This window comes from Grampus griseus (genome assembly GCF_964374135.1).
Source record: "Grampus griseus genome assembly, chromosome: 1".
Lineage (NCBI taxonomy): Eukaryota > Metazoa > Chordata > Mammalia > Artiodactyla > Delphinidae > Grampus > Grampus griseus.
Genome location: NC_139017.1, coordinates 38,670,543 through 38,689,847, shown reverse-complemented (window position 1 = coordinate 38,689,847; position 19,305 = coordinate 38,670,543). Strand labels below are relative to the sequence as shown.

The window sequence follows — 19,305 nt, the reverse complement described above, 5'->3', positions numbered from 1 at the left end:
TAACTCCCAAATTTCAGCCTAATTTTCTTCATGAACTTTAGATATGGTGCCTCATTCTTGTCCTGCTCAGGACTATGAACTTGAACAAGGGTCATGGGAAGTCATTTAAGAGTTTTTTTAAGCAGGGAAGAGACTGAATCACATCTGTGTTTTGGAAATATTACTGAAAATAATGTAGAAAATAGGCTAAAGGGATAAGAAATTGGGAGGACTAAGGTAGCTACAAGGCAATGCAAAAGAATGTGGCAGACAATGGAATGCGACATAAATTCTCCTTACCTTGAAGGGAGGACTGGAGTCACTTGGCCTTGCAGAAAAGTCAAAGGAGATGATGAGATCAACTCCTCTTTGAGGTCTCAGGATCAAGGGGTATGGCAGGTTAAATGTGAGGCCACTGTCCACCACATGAATCTTTTTACTTTTGACATCCAGAGGCTCATATATCCGTTCAAATTCATCAGGATCTTTAAAAAGGATAGAAAAGAAAAGAAGGAATTAAACAATCATTTAACATTATTTAGGATATTAAAAGTATTTGTTATGTAAACGTGTGAGATGAATTCCCTATGGTTAGGCCCTCAGGGCTTGGAGACTTCTGGTTTCTTCCTCTGTAGTATCAGAATAAAAGATTCTATCAACAAGGCTGCTGTGAGGATTAAGTGGGATGATACATGGAAAGTGCAAGCAAGGCTCAGGCCCTAGTAGTAACTCTACCCTGTGCGCCATGATCCCTGTCGTAGCATTACTTCCCATTACATAGATCTTTACTGTTGAAAAACATTTCCCCGTGCATTATCTTGCTTAAGTCTTAGAACAGACGTGAGATAGAGGATATCTAGAAATGGAGGATGAAATACATTAAATTCATCTCTAAAATGACACAACTTGGGAGTGGCAGAGTCTGAAGGGATCCCACACAGCATCTCTCTAGGTGATGGGAGTCTAAGAGAATAATCCAGCTGACACATTCAGCAAACATGCATTGTCTGCTACTCTTCAGGCCCTCCTCCAGGTGCTGAACAAGAGAGATGCAAACTCTGCTCCAATAGAGCACACTGCTGGTAAATCAGTCAACAAATATATTAAAAGATGGTTCGGGCAGTGATAAATGCAATGAAGGAAATAATAGAGGGTAATGGGATAAGGAGGAACTTCAGGTAGGTAGTCAGGAGAGACCTCTCTGAGAAGACTTTGAGACCAGATTCATAGGAGAGAACTGGCCATCTAAGGATTTGGAGGGGGTGGTATTTTTTTCCAGGGAGAGGGAAGAACTAGAGCAAAGGCCCCAAGGCAGAGTAAGGAGTGGTATGTTTGAAGAAGTACAGTGTGGCTACAACTTAAGAGGAGAGTAGGATGAGATGGCAAGGGATCTGAAGGAAAGCAGGGGCTAGAAATCATTAGTTTTATGAACAAATAATATTGATAACATGTTGCTGTTCGCATGTAAGTGTGGTGATTCTAATCCTCTTCCTAGGAGAAAGAAATGTGATCAGAATTAAATTGATTTGAGCTGAATGAAATGACATGCAATTATTTTGTTCTGTCCCCTTGTCCTCACACCTGTTCCCACTTGTTCTGTTAGAAAGAAGGGCAGCAAAGCTCAAGAGGGAGGTTTATTACAGTAGGATAGAGGGAAGGTGCTCATGCTAGACATGCATTATGACCTCTGAGCCAGATTTTAAATTCCATTGGTGAGCAATTTTCATAGAGGAAACAACAAAAACTAGAGGATCAGAGCAACCTGTGCTTATAAAATCACCTATAAAATGTAGTTAATACCTATTACCCAGGAACATGTTCAGTACATGATAGAAACCCATCACATGTTAATTCCCTCCATATATTTCTAAATAAGAATGATGCTGATTATAATTCTCTCACAGTCGATTTTATCACTACATTGTAAGAACAAGAGATCAAAGAGGAAAGTAAATCTTTAAATTCTTAATGTCTGATTAAAATCCACAGTCCTCATCATCACTAGAAGCTGAAACTAAAACACCAATGAGACAATTAGCCAGGACGCTTATTCAATGTGAATTGAAACAGTTCTCAATTAGACTTTGGTTTAGTTACTTAAGAAAACATTAATATCCTTACAAGTTTCTCTAGTTAACAGTCACTGTTTTCTTCTCTCATATCTATACAAATTTCTCATCTCTAAAATACTGAATAACAAAGGAATGTTAGAAACATTTACTAGAGATGTTTGTAAATAAAGTGGAAAAGAGTTTACATCTGAGGTGATGTGTACTGAAGGAAAGTAGGAAGATGTGAAAAAACGGTCTTAGATGAAAAACAAATATGCTAAAAAAGAAAACCAAGAAACAATGGGGGATGGGGGTGTTAGACAAGAATAAGGTCATGTAACTGAATGAAAAGGCAGGTCAAGTTAAAAAAGAAAAAAAAAGTCTTGCTATGTCCAGGGTGAATGCCTAGGCCAAAAAGGAGAGAGCAGAGATACCATTCTTTAAATAATTACCTTCAGGTTAATTCTATTTTCTTATCAAGTATCTATGTAGTGACAATGAACTTTGCCACCAGCCAGAATTCTAAATATCTATCTATCACAGAACCTGAAACTTAAGAATTATAAAATTGAAATATATATATATTATATATATATATATATAGTCAAACCCAACTGTAACATCTATTCCTCTGAAATTTTTATTGTTTAAAAATTACATATGTGAGCTTTTTAAAAAGGTGAAAAATTATGAATCTTTATCTTATATTAGTTTTAAAATATTTTACTAATAAGCTAGAAATTTATATTTGGGTACTTTTATTTCTCCTAAAAGCAGCTTTATTTTGAGTATCTATTATCTATTAGAAATTTCATATATAAGATTTATCATCCTTAGAAAACTCCTCAGAAGACAAAGGAGGTATTATTAGTATCATTTTAAAGACAAGGAAATGAGGCCCTAAGAGGTTCAGTTTCACACTGTGAGAGTCAAGTTTCCAAGCCAGGTCCAGGAAGTCTAAACCCTACACAGTGTCACACTGTTACTTCAGAAAGTGGCACAGCCATAAGACTAAAAGGGTTTGAAATGGGTAATTTAAAAAACAATAACTGGGGATTTCCCTGGTGGTCCAGTGGTTAAGACTTTGCCTTCCAATGCAGTGGGTGCAGTTTCTATCCCTGGTAGGGGAGCTAAGATCCCATATGCCTCACAGCCAAAAAACCAAAACACAGAACAGAAGCAGTGTTGTAACAAATTCAATAAAGACTTTAAAAAAATGGTCCATCAAAAAAAAAATCTTAAAAAAAAAGCAATAACTACAGTGTATAGAGGCAATCTACACATGTATCTATCAATCATGAAAACCACATTGACATGTGTATTTTATCACAATTAAGCATAAAAAATTAAAAACACATTAATGGGAATTTTTTTTACAGTGACATGATTTTCCCTAAAATAATAAAGTACAATGATAATTCACAAATATTTTTCTCTGGTTTTATAAACTGATGCTTTAAATTTTAGCTAAAAGATTAACCAGAAACAGACTATTTCTTTCCTATTCTGTTTGAGTTCCCCCTTCTCATCATGAAGCTGATAGTCTCCTTTTTCCTGTTTTAAATCCAAGATTACATTTGAAAGAAAAATCATCATGTGGACCAATTCCCAGCTCTAGCATGTAGCTAAACACCATGGTTCCAACCTTCCATATAAACTGACAGGAAGCAATGTTTCTTAATTGTGTTGTAAAAAAAAAATAGTTTTGCAAGATATTAACAGATATTCTATATGCAAATTAAGAGTTCCATGATCGAATAGGTTTGAGAAACACAAGATTCAACAACTTAAAATAATAACAAATTATAATGCATGTTCCCTATTTTCCTTACTATGCCTTGGACTAATAGTACTTTTTGGTGGAGATGCTACTTAATTCTGACAGTAACTCTATAAGATAGGTAACAATTGTTTCTATTTTATAAGTCAACCATTGGAGTAAACATTAAAGATTGTTGCTTCCTCACTAACCTACGGGTCCATCAGGATCAGGTTGCTAGTTTTTAGTTTCACTCTACTTTTCGATTGTTGTTAGCCGAGGTTATGCTAAGTAATGGCTCAGGACTGTCCAGCTAATAAATGACACAGCTGGGATTCAAATGCAAGTGAAGCTGCTTTTAAAGTACTATACTTGAGGCATCTTTAAGTAGGATTTCTCAAACTCATTAGGGTATCCCATGGCATTGTGAAGAGGGGGATGGAGTTGTTAACTTTTTCCAAATTTATTTGAACTTGAACCCGATTTATTAATATCTACTAAAACGTCATAGAAAGTTTGATGAATGCCCCTGTGAAAGAACATCCTCCCGTAAATTAAAGTTTACATGGTTTCCCAACCTGTGAATGAGTTAATCATCACACAGATTCAATTTATAATGTACAAATATTTGGATGTTTGTGTTTTGAACTCTGGCCTAAATGAACTCATGTCTTGATTTCTAATTCCAGATGGTGTATGTCACAGTGAATAATATAAACACAAAAGTAAACAGGAAAGAAGTCATGTAACTAATGAGTAGCTTCTCCAGAATTAGTTTCCACAGGTATACAACTATTTTGAAGTAAAAAAATGAGGGAAATTTCTTCATCTTATTTCTCTTGTTTTCAAAAGATGGTCTGCAAGGTGAAGCAATAGGCACAAAAGTAATACAATAACTTTTTCTCATTTTAGGTTGAGAGATTATTCTAAAATGCTCGAATTTTAATCTGTATAAACAAAATCCATATAAACAAATTAGTAAACTAAATGTAAGATTTTTCCCAACACAATATCTAGATAAGATTTTTAAAAATCTCTAAAAATAAAAGAGAAATAACCTTAATTAATGTTTGAATTGTGGTATTTTAACTGTATAATAAATAAAAGTTTTAATGACGATTTTGTGAACAACGTTGATAATATTTTATGATAAACCTTTTAACATTTCATTTCAAACATATAGTTTTATTCTAAAATTTGGAAATAACCAGAGGGAGATAAACAGAGTCTATTTTCGTAAGGGCTTTGTCTGAAAAGCACTAATCAATTCAGTATATTCAGTCTAAAGTGCAGTCATTTTTAGCAATGTTGGTTCATAAGCAACAAACCTGAATGAACTTGTCACTCACCGAACTGGATTTTTGACTAAAGTCAATATGCTGTATACGTTTTTTCAATCGGATAAATATAAAGTGACTGAAGTATAATTTAATGAGATACACACTGAGAAATAATATTTAAAGTTCCTTCTGAAGCTCATTAATCTAAAACAATTTTAGGTTAGAACATTTCAAAATAGCTCAACAAAAGAAATATTCAACCTGTGTAATATCATGTTTTAGGATGATTAATATTTTCTATCTCTTCATGTCATTTTATGAAAACTGTCTCTGACTCTTTTTTCAAAAGGCACCGAATAAAGAAGTCAGATAAGGTGATGCACAGCTATTATCCTCCAAGCACTAGAGAGAGGGCAAATGAAGATCATGCATCCTCGGGGACTTACAATTGCATCAGGATCAGTGTTCCATCAGGATCAGAGTTGCTGGCTTTTAGTTTTACTGTACTTTTCTATCATTGTTAAATAAAGTATATAAGTCCCTCCAAGAATCAAATTTTCAAGGAAGGGTCATGAAATGATTTTAATCTTCATGAGGCAAGTACTGCATGTCTTGTGGACAACTGGATCCCTAGTGCCACACACATTGAAGGAGCTCTGTAAATACTGTGGCAGTGCAAGAAGGAACAAAGGAGAGAAGAAAGATGGAAATGAAGAACAATCTGACATACACTGAGAATAATGAAAGAGGCAGACTTCCTAAGGGTACCAAATATATCTAATAAAAATGTAGGATGTCCAGTTAAATTTAAATTTCAGATAAATAGCAAACAATTTTTATACAAGGATGTCCCAAATGATGTTATAAAGGGCATACTTATATTCTCTCTCTCTCTCTATATATATATATTTATATATATATATTTATAAATTGAAATTCAAATTTAACTGAGCACTGTATTTTTCCAAGCAACACTAACACCTCCAAATCTACATAAACTATTGCAAAACCACCAGGAAGCTGTTAAAATGTCTAGTGCAGAACTTGTGCTGTGCAAACCACAGAAGGAGCTATGCTTGGTATTGTGATCAAAGTAATAAAATAAAACAGATGTAATAAGTACACACAAGGAAACTTCCATTTTTACATCAGCAAGACGATGACTGATAAAACCAAGGGCTATGAGGAAGAGAGTGAGCAGAAGGGAAAGGCTTCTGAGCAATGTCAAGCCTATTCAAGTGTTCTAATTCTAGCTCAGTTGAGGAATTCTAGGTAAACATGATGCTATCTTCTTTGATCTTCCTTTTCTATGGAGTAAAATAACTAATGATTCTTTCTAGTCCTAAACGCTCTATAAGGCTGAGTTTTTTGTTTGTTTGTTTGTTTAAGCCCATCATAATTCATCCATAAAGCCTGTTTCTAAAGAAGATACATTTAATTGGTATTGTAATAGCAATAAGTTAAATCATAAGTAACACACAAAAAATAACATCACTGATTGTATGGTCAAGTGTTTTTATTTTGGATGAATTTAAAAAGAGACACTGACTTTATCACAAATAGACTTCTATTATAGTTGATATGAAAGGGTTTGCATTGCAGGTATATAATCATGTCCTAGACTTTGATTCCACAAACATAATGCAAAATATAGTGAGTTTCTACTCCTGTTGTTTAAAAAACAGGGGTAACTTTTGTTTCTGCAATTTCCCTTAAGCTCAAGCAACAAACAGAAACAGCATTACCTAAACAATAATAAGATCTAAAGCCACGTCTAATTTTTATAGGTAGAATCCTTAAACAGTAGTAGAAAGTTTTTTGGAAAATTTTCTATTTACATTCTCATAGCCTCCTGTCAATGTTCTTAGGCAGAAATGATTGAGAAATGACATTTGGGCGGTTAAGGGGAAAAAGATGGTATGAAGAAGTAGAAAAAATTTAAGATGCTAGGTGCATTATAAGAAAGAGAATTATGTAGTGATTAGTCACCAAGACAAATTTACCTTTTAATTTGGAACATGCATGGAACTGAAGAATCAAGGCAAGTATTCTTGAGTTTGGTTAAGTGACACACCTGAAAGTGAGTGGGTTCTTATGAGGTTCTTAAGTGGCCTTAAGAAAGTTACCTAACCTTTCAGAGAACTGGAAGGGACACTGCAGATGGGCGAACTCAACTCCACTTACACCCCTAGGGGGCACACATTACTGCTCTGCACTGGAGAGAGAGGCTGAGGACCATGTGTCCCAGATTCCCTCCCAACTCTGGATCTGCTGAGACCTATCCTCTGCCAAGGAGAAACACCCACGTGAGATCTGAAGGGGGAAATGAGACAGAGGCTACGTTTCTGCTATTTCTACTGCCAAGCATCGTTGTGGGGGGCGTTTGTTGCGGTGATCCTGAAGTGTTTTTGCAGTCATTCCTAGATGCTCAGACTGGAGCTTGCTCCTCCAAGCCCTGGAACAATTTCGTAAGCACCTACTTTAAACCTCTTTTGCTTAAACAAGGGAGAGGGTTTCCTGTTTGCTGTGAGTGAACCAATATAGAGGGGAGCAAAGCCCCCCTCAATATTTCAATGAAAACTGTTTATGCTGACATGACGATGTCATTTCCTGCCCAATGTATTTCTTCTTCCAAAAAAACAACTCAGAGCCCTTCATACATTCAATGCATGTTTTAAAATTTGATTGTAAATTAATTACTATTAATAATTAAAATGCTCCTCCCCAGAGAAGGAAGAAAGATCTCCTGAATTAGCGTCCATGGATTACATTTTGTGTACTTACCTGCTACAGCTGCATCCAATTCATCTTCCTCCAAGGACTCCTGGGTGGTAAAGTCTCTCAAAGGAGACATCGGATAGGATGTATTGAGATTCAAGCCCAGCATGAAGTTGTGCACCTTCCCAGCTCGTCCTTCTCTGGTATTAAACAAAGCTGAGTCACTCACCAAGGCCATTATCATACGTTGGACCCAACTTGCTTGATTATCATTTTGATATTCCCTTTCTGCTTCTTCATTTTCAGTGCCTAAGGAAAAAGAAAAGATCATTATACAGATTCCAAAAATCCATAACGAAAAAGATCTTTGGGCAATGGAATGTTAACATTATTGATGAAGCTCCACAGCTTTTGATTCAACAAACATTTGTGTAAATTATAGTAAATATTTCCGTTAATCATTTTTGTTCTTAAGTTATTCTTACTGTACTGTTTACCGGTAGTCAGTCTAAAGGCTGTATTCTTGGCAGTGTTGCTTGGCCTATTCTTTAATTTCCAGAGAAACTTCTGTTCTTCCCTTTCCCCAATTCTTTTCTTTCTTTTCCCTGGCTACACACACACACACACACACACACACACACACACACACACACACGGAGGGAATATCCACAGTAGCTAATCCCCTTCCGTTCCCAAGTTTCCTTCCCTGTCCTGTTTAATAAACATCCAGAAATCATGCAGACTGAGAGCAGACAACTGAAGGATTCAACATATATTTGCCCTCTGAACGGTCATTTCATTCTTGCTTATAAAGTTTGGGGTTTAAAAGTCTGTAAATTAGGGCTTCCCTGGTGGTGCAGTGGTTGAGAGTCTGCCTGCCGATGCAGGGGACACGGGTTCGTTCCCCGGTCTGGGAAGATCTCACATGCCGCGGAGCGGCTAGGCCCGTGAGCCATGGCCGCTGAGCCTGCGCGTCCGGAGCCTGTGCTCCGCAACGGGAGAGGCCACAACAGTGAGAGGCCCACGTACCGCAAAAACAAAAAACAAAAAACAAAAGTCTGTAAATTAAACATATGTTTTAAAATGTGTTAAAATTCAGGAATCTTCCAAAAGAAGCCGTTTTCAATGATTTTTCCTTAAAATCTATGCACTCATCACTACTACTGGGAAGCCGCATTGTGTAGTTATTTAGAGCAGTGGCTCCAGAACCAGACTACCCTGGTTCCAATCCTCTCTCCATTGTTTACTAGTTAGTTGACCCTTCTCAGTCTTCATTTCCTCATCAGTAAACCTCATAGGGTTGTTGTGAGGATAAACTAAGTTAATGCATTCATGTAAGTTTCTTAGAAAAATTTAAGCCCACGTTAAATTATCAACAAACACTAGTTGGTAGTAGAAATAGTTGTAATAGCAGCAGAGTCATAATCCTCATCATCAATATTATTCATTCATAACTCGAATCTAAGAACACTGTGTGGTAGAGTACAATCCCCCCTACCTAAATCCCTTCTGTTCAGATTTCTGGGAACCCTGGATATAAATATATATGCATATATAAATCTATATGTGTATGTGTGTGTGTGTGTGGAGAGAAGAAAAAAAGAATCTATGTTCAAACTTCATAATTTTCAATAAATGGTAACTAAACACCCATAAGACCAAACTAAATATTGATTTCTATCTTCAAAAGATTAGCTTAACTGAGCTCAGTAAATGGAGGGACCTTTCTCTCAATAAACAATCCAGATGATTGCCTAGTCATGAAAAAACAAATATACAATCTTTTCTACTCCCACATTTTTCTCATGCCAAGTATAACAAAGAAAATCTTTCAATAGAATGAATCAGGCTTTAAAATGAATGATTTATAATCTTAGTTACACAGGATATGAATAAGACATTTAATTATTTTCCAAAGGTTTGGAGCTCCCTCCTCTTTTTCTTCTTCTTCTTCATCATCACTGTTGTTGTTGTTATTATTATTATTATTAAATTTATCCCACTTCTATACCACCAGTGGATCTGCTTTCCTTATGATGTATTTGGAAATGACATCATTTGTGGGACGAACCCAAAAGTCAACAGATAAATCATATCTATTGCTTATTAGCTAAAATTCTAATAGTAAATTTCTATTTATTAGCCCTTTACAACTTAAAACCCTTTGTATGCACTTGCTAATTTGATGATTACAGCAATTCTGTGAGAGCAGGTAAAATGATGCCAGCACAGATTTGAAAAAAACTAAAGTTGAAAATGCCTAAAGACCTTGTTCAAAATCACGTGACTAAAAATGAAGGGGCATCAAGAGAAGGAGAAAACAAGCCACAGACTAGGAGAAAATATTTGCAAAAGACACATCTGGGGAGATCCCTGATGGCCTAGTAGTTAGGATTCCAGGCTTTCACTGCCATGGCCCACGTTCAATCCCTGGTCAAGGAACTGAGATCCCACAAGCCGTGTGGGGTGGCCAAAAAAGAAAGAGAATTGATTAACCCTTCAATTAAAAAAAAAAGATAATAAGAAAAAAGAATTCTGCTCAAAGTAAAACATTGTTTAACAAAACTGTTAACTGCTCATCCTCCCCAAAATTAAAAAAAAAAAAAAAAAGACATCTGATAATGGACTGTTACCCAAAATATACAAAGAACTTTTAAAACTCATCAATAAGAAAACAAACATCTCAATTTAAAAACGGGCAAAAAACCTTAGTAGACACCTCACCAAAGAAGACATATAGATGGCAAGTAAGTATATGAAAAGATGTTCCATGTCACATGTCATCAAGGAAATGCAGATTAAAACACCAAGATGACACTACACACCTATTAGAAATGTCAAAATCCAAAACACTGAAAGCACCGAATGCTGGTGAGGATGTGGAGCAACAGGAACTCTCATACATTGCTGGTGGAAACACAAAATGGAACAATTACTTTGCAAGACAGTTTGGAAGTTTCTTACAAAACTTTATGATCACACGATACAGAAATCATGCTTCTTGATTTTTATGCAAAGGAGTTGAAAACATATCCAGACAAAAATCTGAACATGGATGTTTATAGCAGCATTATTCATAACTGCCAAAATTTGAAAGCCACCAAGATATTCTTCAGTAGGTAACCAGATAAACTATGGTATATCCAGACAATGAAATATTATTCAGTGCTAAAAAGAAATGAGCTGTCAAGCCATAAAAAGACATGGAGGAAACTTAAATGCATATTACTAAGTGAAAGAAGCCAATCTGAAAAGGCTACACACTGATGGTTCCAACTATATAACATTCTAGAAAGGCAAAATGATGGCAACAGTAAGAAAATCCGTGGTTGCCAGGGGCTGGGGGTGGGAAGCAGAGGGATAAATAGAGCACAGAAGATTTTAGGGCAGTGAAAGTACTCTGTATGACACTATAAAGGTAGATACGTGTCATTATACATTTGTGAAAACCTGTAGAATATACAACACCAAGAGTGAATCCTAAAGCTTGGACTTCGGGTGATAATGATGTGTCAGTACAGGTTCATTGATCGCAATAAATGTACCACACTGGTAAAAGATGCTGAAAGTGGTGAAGGCTATGTGTGTGGGTGCAGGAAATATATGGGAACTCTGTACTTTTTGCTCAATTTTGCTGTGAGTCTAAAACTACTCTAATAAATAAAGGCTTTTTTTTTTTTTTTTTTGCGGTACGCGGGCCTCTCACTGTTGTGGCCTCTCCCGCTGCAGAGCACAGGCTCCAGACGCGCAGGGTCAGCGGCCATGGCTCCGGAGGCGCAGGCTCAGCGGCCATGGCTCACGGGCCTAGCCGCTCCACGGCATGTGGGATCTTCCTGGACCTGGGCACGAACCCGTGTCCCCTACATCGGCAGGCGGACTCTCAACCATTGTGCCACCAGGGAAGCCCTATAAAGACTATTTTTAAAAAATGAATATTAAGAGCTAATAAGAAATCCTCAGAAACATCCTAAATATCATTCTCCAATGTAGGCTGGCACTAAAACCAAAGCAGTCATATTCAGAGGGTCCTTGAACTTCTCATCCTTAAGAAAACCAGCTAGTACTGCAGAGGTGATCAAATGTACTGATCATTTTGGCAATTTACTTAATAATTGATAAACCATTATTACATCTACTTGATAGTCCCCAAATCAATATATAATTAATTCTAGAAATGCTAGGCATATGCTATCTACCCCCTTTGTACTATCTCCCTTCATTAAAAGGAAATTCAAAATAAAATAAAAAAAAAAGACCGGAACAACTGAAAAATAACAGCCCAGCTATGAAAAGAGATCTTTAATTTTAGTGTTGATTCAGCAAAGATTAAACAGGCTCTTCCAATATCTATACCTTGGCTGGTGGAGTTCTTTAGGTTTTGGACAAGAAAGCATTTAATATCTTTTAAAATCTAGATGATTGTATTCAAACTATAACAGGACATGTTCACCCAGTTGTTATAAAATCTTCTCTTTGTTTTTTGTTTATTTGTTTTGGCTTTTGAGCTATTGGGAATATTTGTACCAATGGCTGTGTCAAAATGTCAAATCATTCCATTTTACCACATAACAACTGCAACAAATATCCGTGATCCTTGCCTTATCTCTTCCCCGACTCCCCATTGACTATCATGATCCACACAAAGCTAAAAGCTGCCTTGTTAAGGTGTAGAAGTACTCGCTTGTACTACAAAGTAATATACAAAACAAAAATTTCTCAGTAATTCTACCCTACTTCATCACTGATCCCTTCCTGAAAGACAGAATGTTGGCAATGGGATAAGGCTCAGGAATGGAGTGAGAACATCATTTTCTACAGGTTACTTAATAATAAGATTTTAAAAGATTAAATTTTAATTATTAAAGCCATGTAAAAATGTTCCCAAATCACAATTTCCATGTTGAGAAGCCTGGTGCTCTAATCAGACTTAACACAGAATTTGGTATTTCTACCATCTCAGTTTGTTCTCTGTTCAACTGATAATATTTTTGAGGTATTTAAAAGAAATGAAATAACTTTTAATTATTGCATATTTTAAAATATGCAACTTTTGTGTTGCATATTTTATTACGTATATGGCATTAATTCTTGCTCTGAATTGAAAGCTACCATTCTATCACTCAATGCCTTAAGCAGAGACTACCATTAGCATCTTGAGTGAGAAAATCAGACAATACATTCATGTCCTTTCCTAATCCACTTCTGCCAGAGGAGGTTCCAGCTCTCTTACCTTTGGGTTCTTGTGATTCATCATCACTATCCGAGCTATCATTACTCACAATATGCTTTGCTGTAATATTTTCTGCAGAAAGAAAACAAAACAATTGAAGAATCTCAGGTGTCAAGACTCAAGATGAAATTTACTGTAAGGAAGTAATTGTAGCAAAACCACAGTGACGTCTATTAGATTTACTTGTATAAATCTAGATCAATTTAGTAAATCTAAATGTCTTAGTTTTACTAGTATTTTCAAATTTCTCATTTGAAAGCAAAATTTCTCAGGGTATGAAAAATTAGTTTAGAATTATTCATACATGATTTTAAAGGGGAGAATTTTTATTTGTTTATCTTAATTCTGACAGAAAGAATAACTTGATTATATAATTCTTATTATATCAAAAATTTTTTTCTTCAGTTAAATATGTTGAAATGATGTTTATGAAGGTCAGTACAGGGTAAAGCCAAAATTTACAAGGGGGCCACAAAATTGTTTCATCAAAATGAATGAAGCTACTAATATATCTTTTGATTTTAATAATACTGAATATTGTCTATTGAAATGTCTGTTTTGGTATCAGTTTGTGCTTCCTCAGAACATATTAAGAGAGCAGTTATAAAAACTAAAATAGAAACCATAAATCTGTAAAACATAACTTATCTTTTATCTTATGTATAGCATAACTTATCTTTTTTCAAGTAAAAAGTACCCGAATTATGGAGCACACAAACCATTTTATAATCAACATTTGTAGAAAAATCAAAAATGTTTTTGGACATGTACATGAAATCCTTATCTGTAGAGTGACTTTTTTTCCTTCTGTTAGTCAATAGAATTTTTTTTTTTTAATCCTAAGAAACTGACTCCAAATTTATAACTTTCAGTAATAGAGAGCCATTTGGGCTTTTAAACTGAGAGAAATATAGGTATAACATTTGGTTTCCCCATATTATGCTCCAATTTACCTTAAAGTGTGTCTTTGAAAGAGAGGAAAACAAAACAAACACCACCTTTGAACACCACTTTAAGAGGTAGACTTTAGTCAGCCAGTGGATGAAAGGGTCACCAGGAGTCCTCAGATTCCCCTCAGTCATCACTCTCGTCTCATTTCTGGAAACCCTTACCTAATCTGAGGTAACACGCATCCTGCTGGCCGGTGGTTCTCAAGGACACAATATTCCCCTTAAGTCTGACACACAGAGAAAGTAAATAAGCTGCCAAACCACTGGTCTCAAAGGGGATGTCTCACAACAAAGAATATTCAAGTATATTGAGTATAAACATTCTCCTTTTCCTTGGCCGTCAGCCATTGTCTCATCCACCTTCAGATGTGTTATTTCAGTCCTATTCTCTTCCTGCCTTAGAAGGAAAAAGCAGCAAACCCTGGATTTATCTGGATTATTTAACACAGAAGAACACAGAGAAGCAAGCCTCATAAGAGGTGGTACTTCTGTTCTTTTTCTCTTCTTTTTTTCTGAACTCTTCACATCTTAGAGAAGAGTTAGTTATTCCCACAGTTAGAGTTGAGAACAGGTTATTCATCTGGGATGTAATGTTCATTAAAATAAATCAAGTCAGAGCTTTTCAGCATTATGCACTTTGCCTTTCAGTTACCCTTAAGAGCATGTGGCTCTGTAGTTAAGGTCAGAGAACACTCAAAAGTTCCACCAACCTTGGCTGCTTATTCACTGAGTGATGCTCGGAGGACAGGAGCAAGTTCAAGGACAAAGTGCCTTTTTGGTTGTTTTTATTTTTATATTAAAATCTTTGGCTCTATTGCAATCATAAGATCACTTCTCCATTATTTACTAAGAACCACCCCCAAATATTAAGGACTATAGCAAGTTACTGCACTTAATATAAATATCACATATCTAAAGTCAATTCTCACAGGAAGAGTGATCATACTACTTATAAGCCAATTTGTAGTACATTAGTTAAAGTACAATTGTATTTTTGTTTTGCATATAAAGCTTAATTAAATAAACTGTCTGCAATAACTAAGGATGGCTTGTCAGAAAAATCCTATGGTAAGTTTTTTACATGCAAGTATTCTTCAGATAAATTGATTGTTGAGAAAGTCATTTATGCTGTTCCGTTAACTCGCCCTCAAGTAAATGTGTGATACTTCACACACAGAGAAGACGTAGCAGGTAGGTAGTGTGCTGATAATCTACAGGACCCTTCTCCCCAGCCTCAGCTAGGCTGGCCCCAAATTCAAATTTAGCATCTCCCTGCTCCATCCCCCCGCCAGTCAAAATAACCGTAACAAATTTAGTGTTGATTGAGCTACAGATGGCAAGACATTTAGGAGATACTGAATGCACGTTTTGTTTCGTTTACTTTAAATCAAATTTATTCATTAAAGAAAACATATGTTTCTATGGTATAAATATTATAACAAATGAATACTGCTGGTCCTCAATTGAGTTCGTCTACTTTTTCAAGTTTTGTAAATATTATTTTTAATTTATTGTGGGCTAGTGAGTTAGATTTAAAGAAAGTCATTGGTGATAATTTATTAGATGTGATTTGAAACACTTTTTCCATCTTTTTTGGTATGAATAAGCTGTGAGAAGTATTTAAGAGGTAAATGAACTGACAAGCGTGAATTGAAGGGTTATACTGCGTTAAACTGTTGTTGAATCTAATCTTCAAAAAGCTACCCTTATTGATAAAAGGAGTACAGATCTTCCTCAAATTACAATGGGGTTATGTCCCAATAAACCCACTGTAAACTGAAAATTCTGTAAGATGCACATGCATTGAATACATCTAATCTACTGAACACCACAGCTTAGCCTAGCCTACTTTAGAACAATTACAGTCTTTATGACGATTTAATTTTCTCTCAACATACGTGTTAATGAAATTTACCAATATAGTGTAATTATTATCAATGTAAGCATGTTTTTACAATACCTAGTTCTTCTTCCATTGTGGAACCTTTACTTTGAGAGCCAGAAACTCCCAAGACTCTGTTGAACAATATAGAAAAGGCACTCCCCCAGACACCTAAAATAAAGCAAAAACAGAATAACTTAGAATGCACAAGGATTTAAAACAGTCAAACAAACTCATGGTAGATTTTTATCACTTACCCATTAAGAAATGCAAGGGGTTTTCTTCATACTTCTTTACAACTGTTCCCATAAAAAATTTACTTCCAAATAAGTCAGGAGCCATAAAAGTACCATATTTAGCCATGCCAATCTCATATGGACTAAATTCAACCCAATCTGAAATCATTTTAAAAAATGCAATCCATTAATAGGGAAATACTACAGAGATGTGCACAAAGATTACTTCAACATTGTCATGATTATTCTCATTCATTTATTTAAAATATTTTTAAAAAATTAACCAAATGCCTATTATGCATATGGCATTGTATAGGAGAAGTTGGGAGGGGAAAGCTTACTGATGAATAAAATGAGAACACAAAGGATCCCTTAAGTTGCACAAATTGAATATCTTTTCACATTTAAAAACTCAGACATCTTTTATAAAGTCCATCTTAATTCTAAAGAAGGGAAAACTTTAGACTCAGTTTTAAAAATGCTGGCTCAGATGTTTAAAATCTGTGCAATTTGGGGTAGATTACTTGTATTCTCTGTGTTTTAGTTCCTTAATTTGTAAAATGTGCATAAAATCAGTAGATAGTTTGTAGAATTGTTGTGAAGATCTAACGAGTTAAGAAACTTAAAGAACTTAGAAGAGGACATAGCACATTCTAATCACTCAATAAACAGTAGCCACTATTATATTTCATGTATTCCTGTGGCTATAACTATGCCTAATAATCATCTGAATCTTAATCTATCCAAAAAAGAATTCCTGGTTTTTGACTCCATTTCCTTGCCATTCTCTGTCTTCCCCTGTTTGGTAAATGGTATTACTTTTCATATATTCATACCACTACCCATACGTTAGAATTATTCTTCATGGTCCTCTTTCTCTTATACCTCAAATACAAAAAATCAAGTTCTGTAGGCTCTATGGATCTCCACAATAGCCTCTTAAAACTTTCTCTATTCCCCTACTATCTTGTTGATACCCTGTAGCCAGATGGATTTTTAAAAATATAAATCACACCACACCAGTGCCAGATGAAAGCTTTCCAATGGCTTCCCATTACACTGAAAATAAAAACATGGCCAAGAAGTCCTCATGATGGTCTGGCTCATGCTCCTTGTCTGACTACATATCTTAACCAATCTCCTATCACATTTTGTCTTACTTATTCCACTTCAGCCACACACCTTCTTAATGTTCCTCCAAGAGACCAAGCTCATTCCTGTCTCACAGCCCTTAGGCTTGCTATTCCCTTCTGTAACCATAAGGCTTGCTCCTTCCTAACTTCAGTTCAAAGTCTTTGTTGACCATCTTCTATGGAGTCCCACTACCATGCACCCCTGCCTAACCCCAAACTCTCTGTCTGCCTTTTTTTTCAGTTTTTCCCTTTCTAAAATTATTGCATGTCTATAACCCTTTATCCAACAATCCAAAATCCAAATAACTCCAAAATCCACACTTTTTTTTGCTATTCGTTTGGTAGTAAAAGCCGACCTGAACTCATTTTGCAGAAAAACCAGTCTTGAAAAGATGTGAGGCTTAATCTTTAGATATCCCATGGAGTGTGAATATAAATACATTCCATTGGAGAAATCACTCTACTTGATTGTAAGACCCCAATGGGGGTATTATGTAATATATAGTATATTTCTTAACTTCAAAATCTAAAATATTCTGAATTTTAAAACATCTGTCCTCAAAGTTTTGGAAAAGGAATTGCGGATATGCATATATTTATTATTTACTCAATAGTATAGGTTAGAACATTCTACTTTTGTGAAACAAGTTATAAAATCACAATTGTGATGAGAACACATTATAATTCATGTCACATCAAAGCCAAATGGTGCATATACCCTTCATGACAAAGTGGTGTGTTTTATAATGACTTACATGGAGTTGGTGAGACATGACTAGCAATGAATCAGAGGCCATGAGGAAAATTTCTATATCACTGTGAGTAATTTCTTATCTCTGAATTTCACACCCCTCTCCAGGGTACTAAAGGGTAAAGATCTCCTGGTTCCTACTCCTCTAGCAATCTCTTCTTGATTAATGTTGAGGTTTGTGTACACAGTAATGAGAGACATTCTCAAGAGGCAGATTTGCTCTCTAATCCTCACTGAAGAACTCACTATGGTACTTTGACTACTATTTCTCTGCTGCTGATTCCTACATTTCAAACTTGACCCTCTCTCCGGAGCCTCCATCTACTCATTTCCATCTTCCTGTTGTGCACTTACGTCTGAGTATGCTGTCATCACATCCTGCTCCACTTGCCTGGAAAGGAGCTCATCACCTTGCTTCCCAGTCAAGCTTACCTGCTTCTGTAAATCACACTATTACTGCCCAGAAAAAAAATTTATCTTAACTGAAATCACTCTTAAACCCACTCACATCAAATCCATCCATCGCACATTTCATTGGTAACCTTTAAGCTTTTCACATTCATCTTCTCCTCTCTTTCCTTATCAGTTTCTCTCTAGTTCCAGGACCTTATTTAAAGAAACACAGTAATATCACTGCTTCCAGTTTCTTTCTTACCAATCTACCCATATGAATCACCGAAATACTTTTTTTCAAAAACACTATTTAAATAATTTTATTGCCTTACCAAAAATCATTAAGTATTTCCCATTATCATAACTGAATAGAAACATTTCTGTCTGGAATTCAAAGCTTTCTATAACTTGGCACTAATGGTTTTCCCAAATACACCACTACTCTTCACCAGTTCACGCATGAGACCAAGGCTAATGTCTCTTTACTGCTCCCCAAAATGTACCTTTGGCTTACCTTCTGAACATTTTCTTACACTATTCACACAAAGTTGACTTTTCACCCCCAACTGATAGATCTTTCCAAGTTTAACTTAAATCTGAGTTCCATCACCCTCATGAAGTCTTTCTTATGACTACACTAAATCTCTAATATCTTACAATTTATGTCAGTTCTATATACTCTAACAGATAGTAGTATTCTATGTGTATGGCTTACTAATGTTTCATGTTTTATTTTTGTCTTGTTAATGAGACTATAGACTTCTTGAGGAAGTACTATATTTTTACTTCTATAGCATCTGTTAAAGAACTTAACATGATGTTAAGTCTATAAATTGTGCTCAGTAAATGCAATTTACTGACCAATGAAAACTTTAAAATGAAAGTTTGAAATCCTACTAGAAATGTAGTGAAGTGGAGGAGCCAAAAATATGTAACCATTTAA

At 35.5% G+C, this 19,305-nt stretch overlaps 1 protein-coding gene across 1 annotated transcript in view; it reads right to left on the bottom strand.

The window, feature by feature from the left end:
• The window catches only part of PLA2G4A (phospholipase A2 group IVA), a 136,411-nt gene that overhangs the window by 21,828 nt on the left and 95,278 nt on the right, over window positions 1–19,305 (bottom strand). The window contains exons 10-14 of the mRNA XM_082666782.1: window positions 16,107–16,244; window positions 15,928–16,020; window positions 13,018–13,089; window positions 7,854–8,096; window positions 280–464 (exon numbers count right to left, since the gene is read on the bottom strand). Of these exons, the coding sequence (XP_082522908.1) occupies window positions 280–464; window positions 7,854–8,096; window positions 13,018–13,089; window positions 15,928–16,020; window positions 16,107–16,244 (731 nt within the window). The remainder of the gene's footprint in view (window positions 1–279; window positions 465–7,853; window positions 8,097–13,017; window positions 13,090–15,927; window positions 16,021–16,106; window positions 16,245–19,305) is intronic.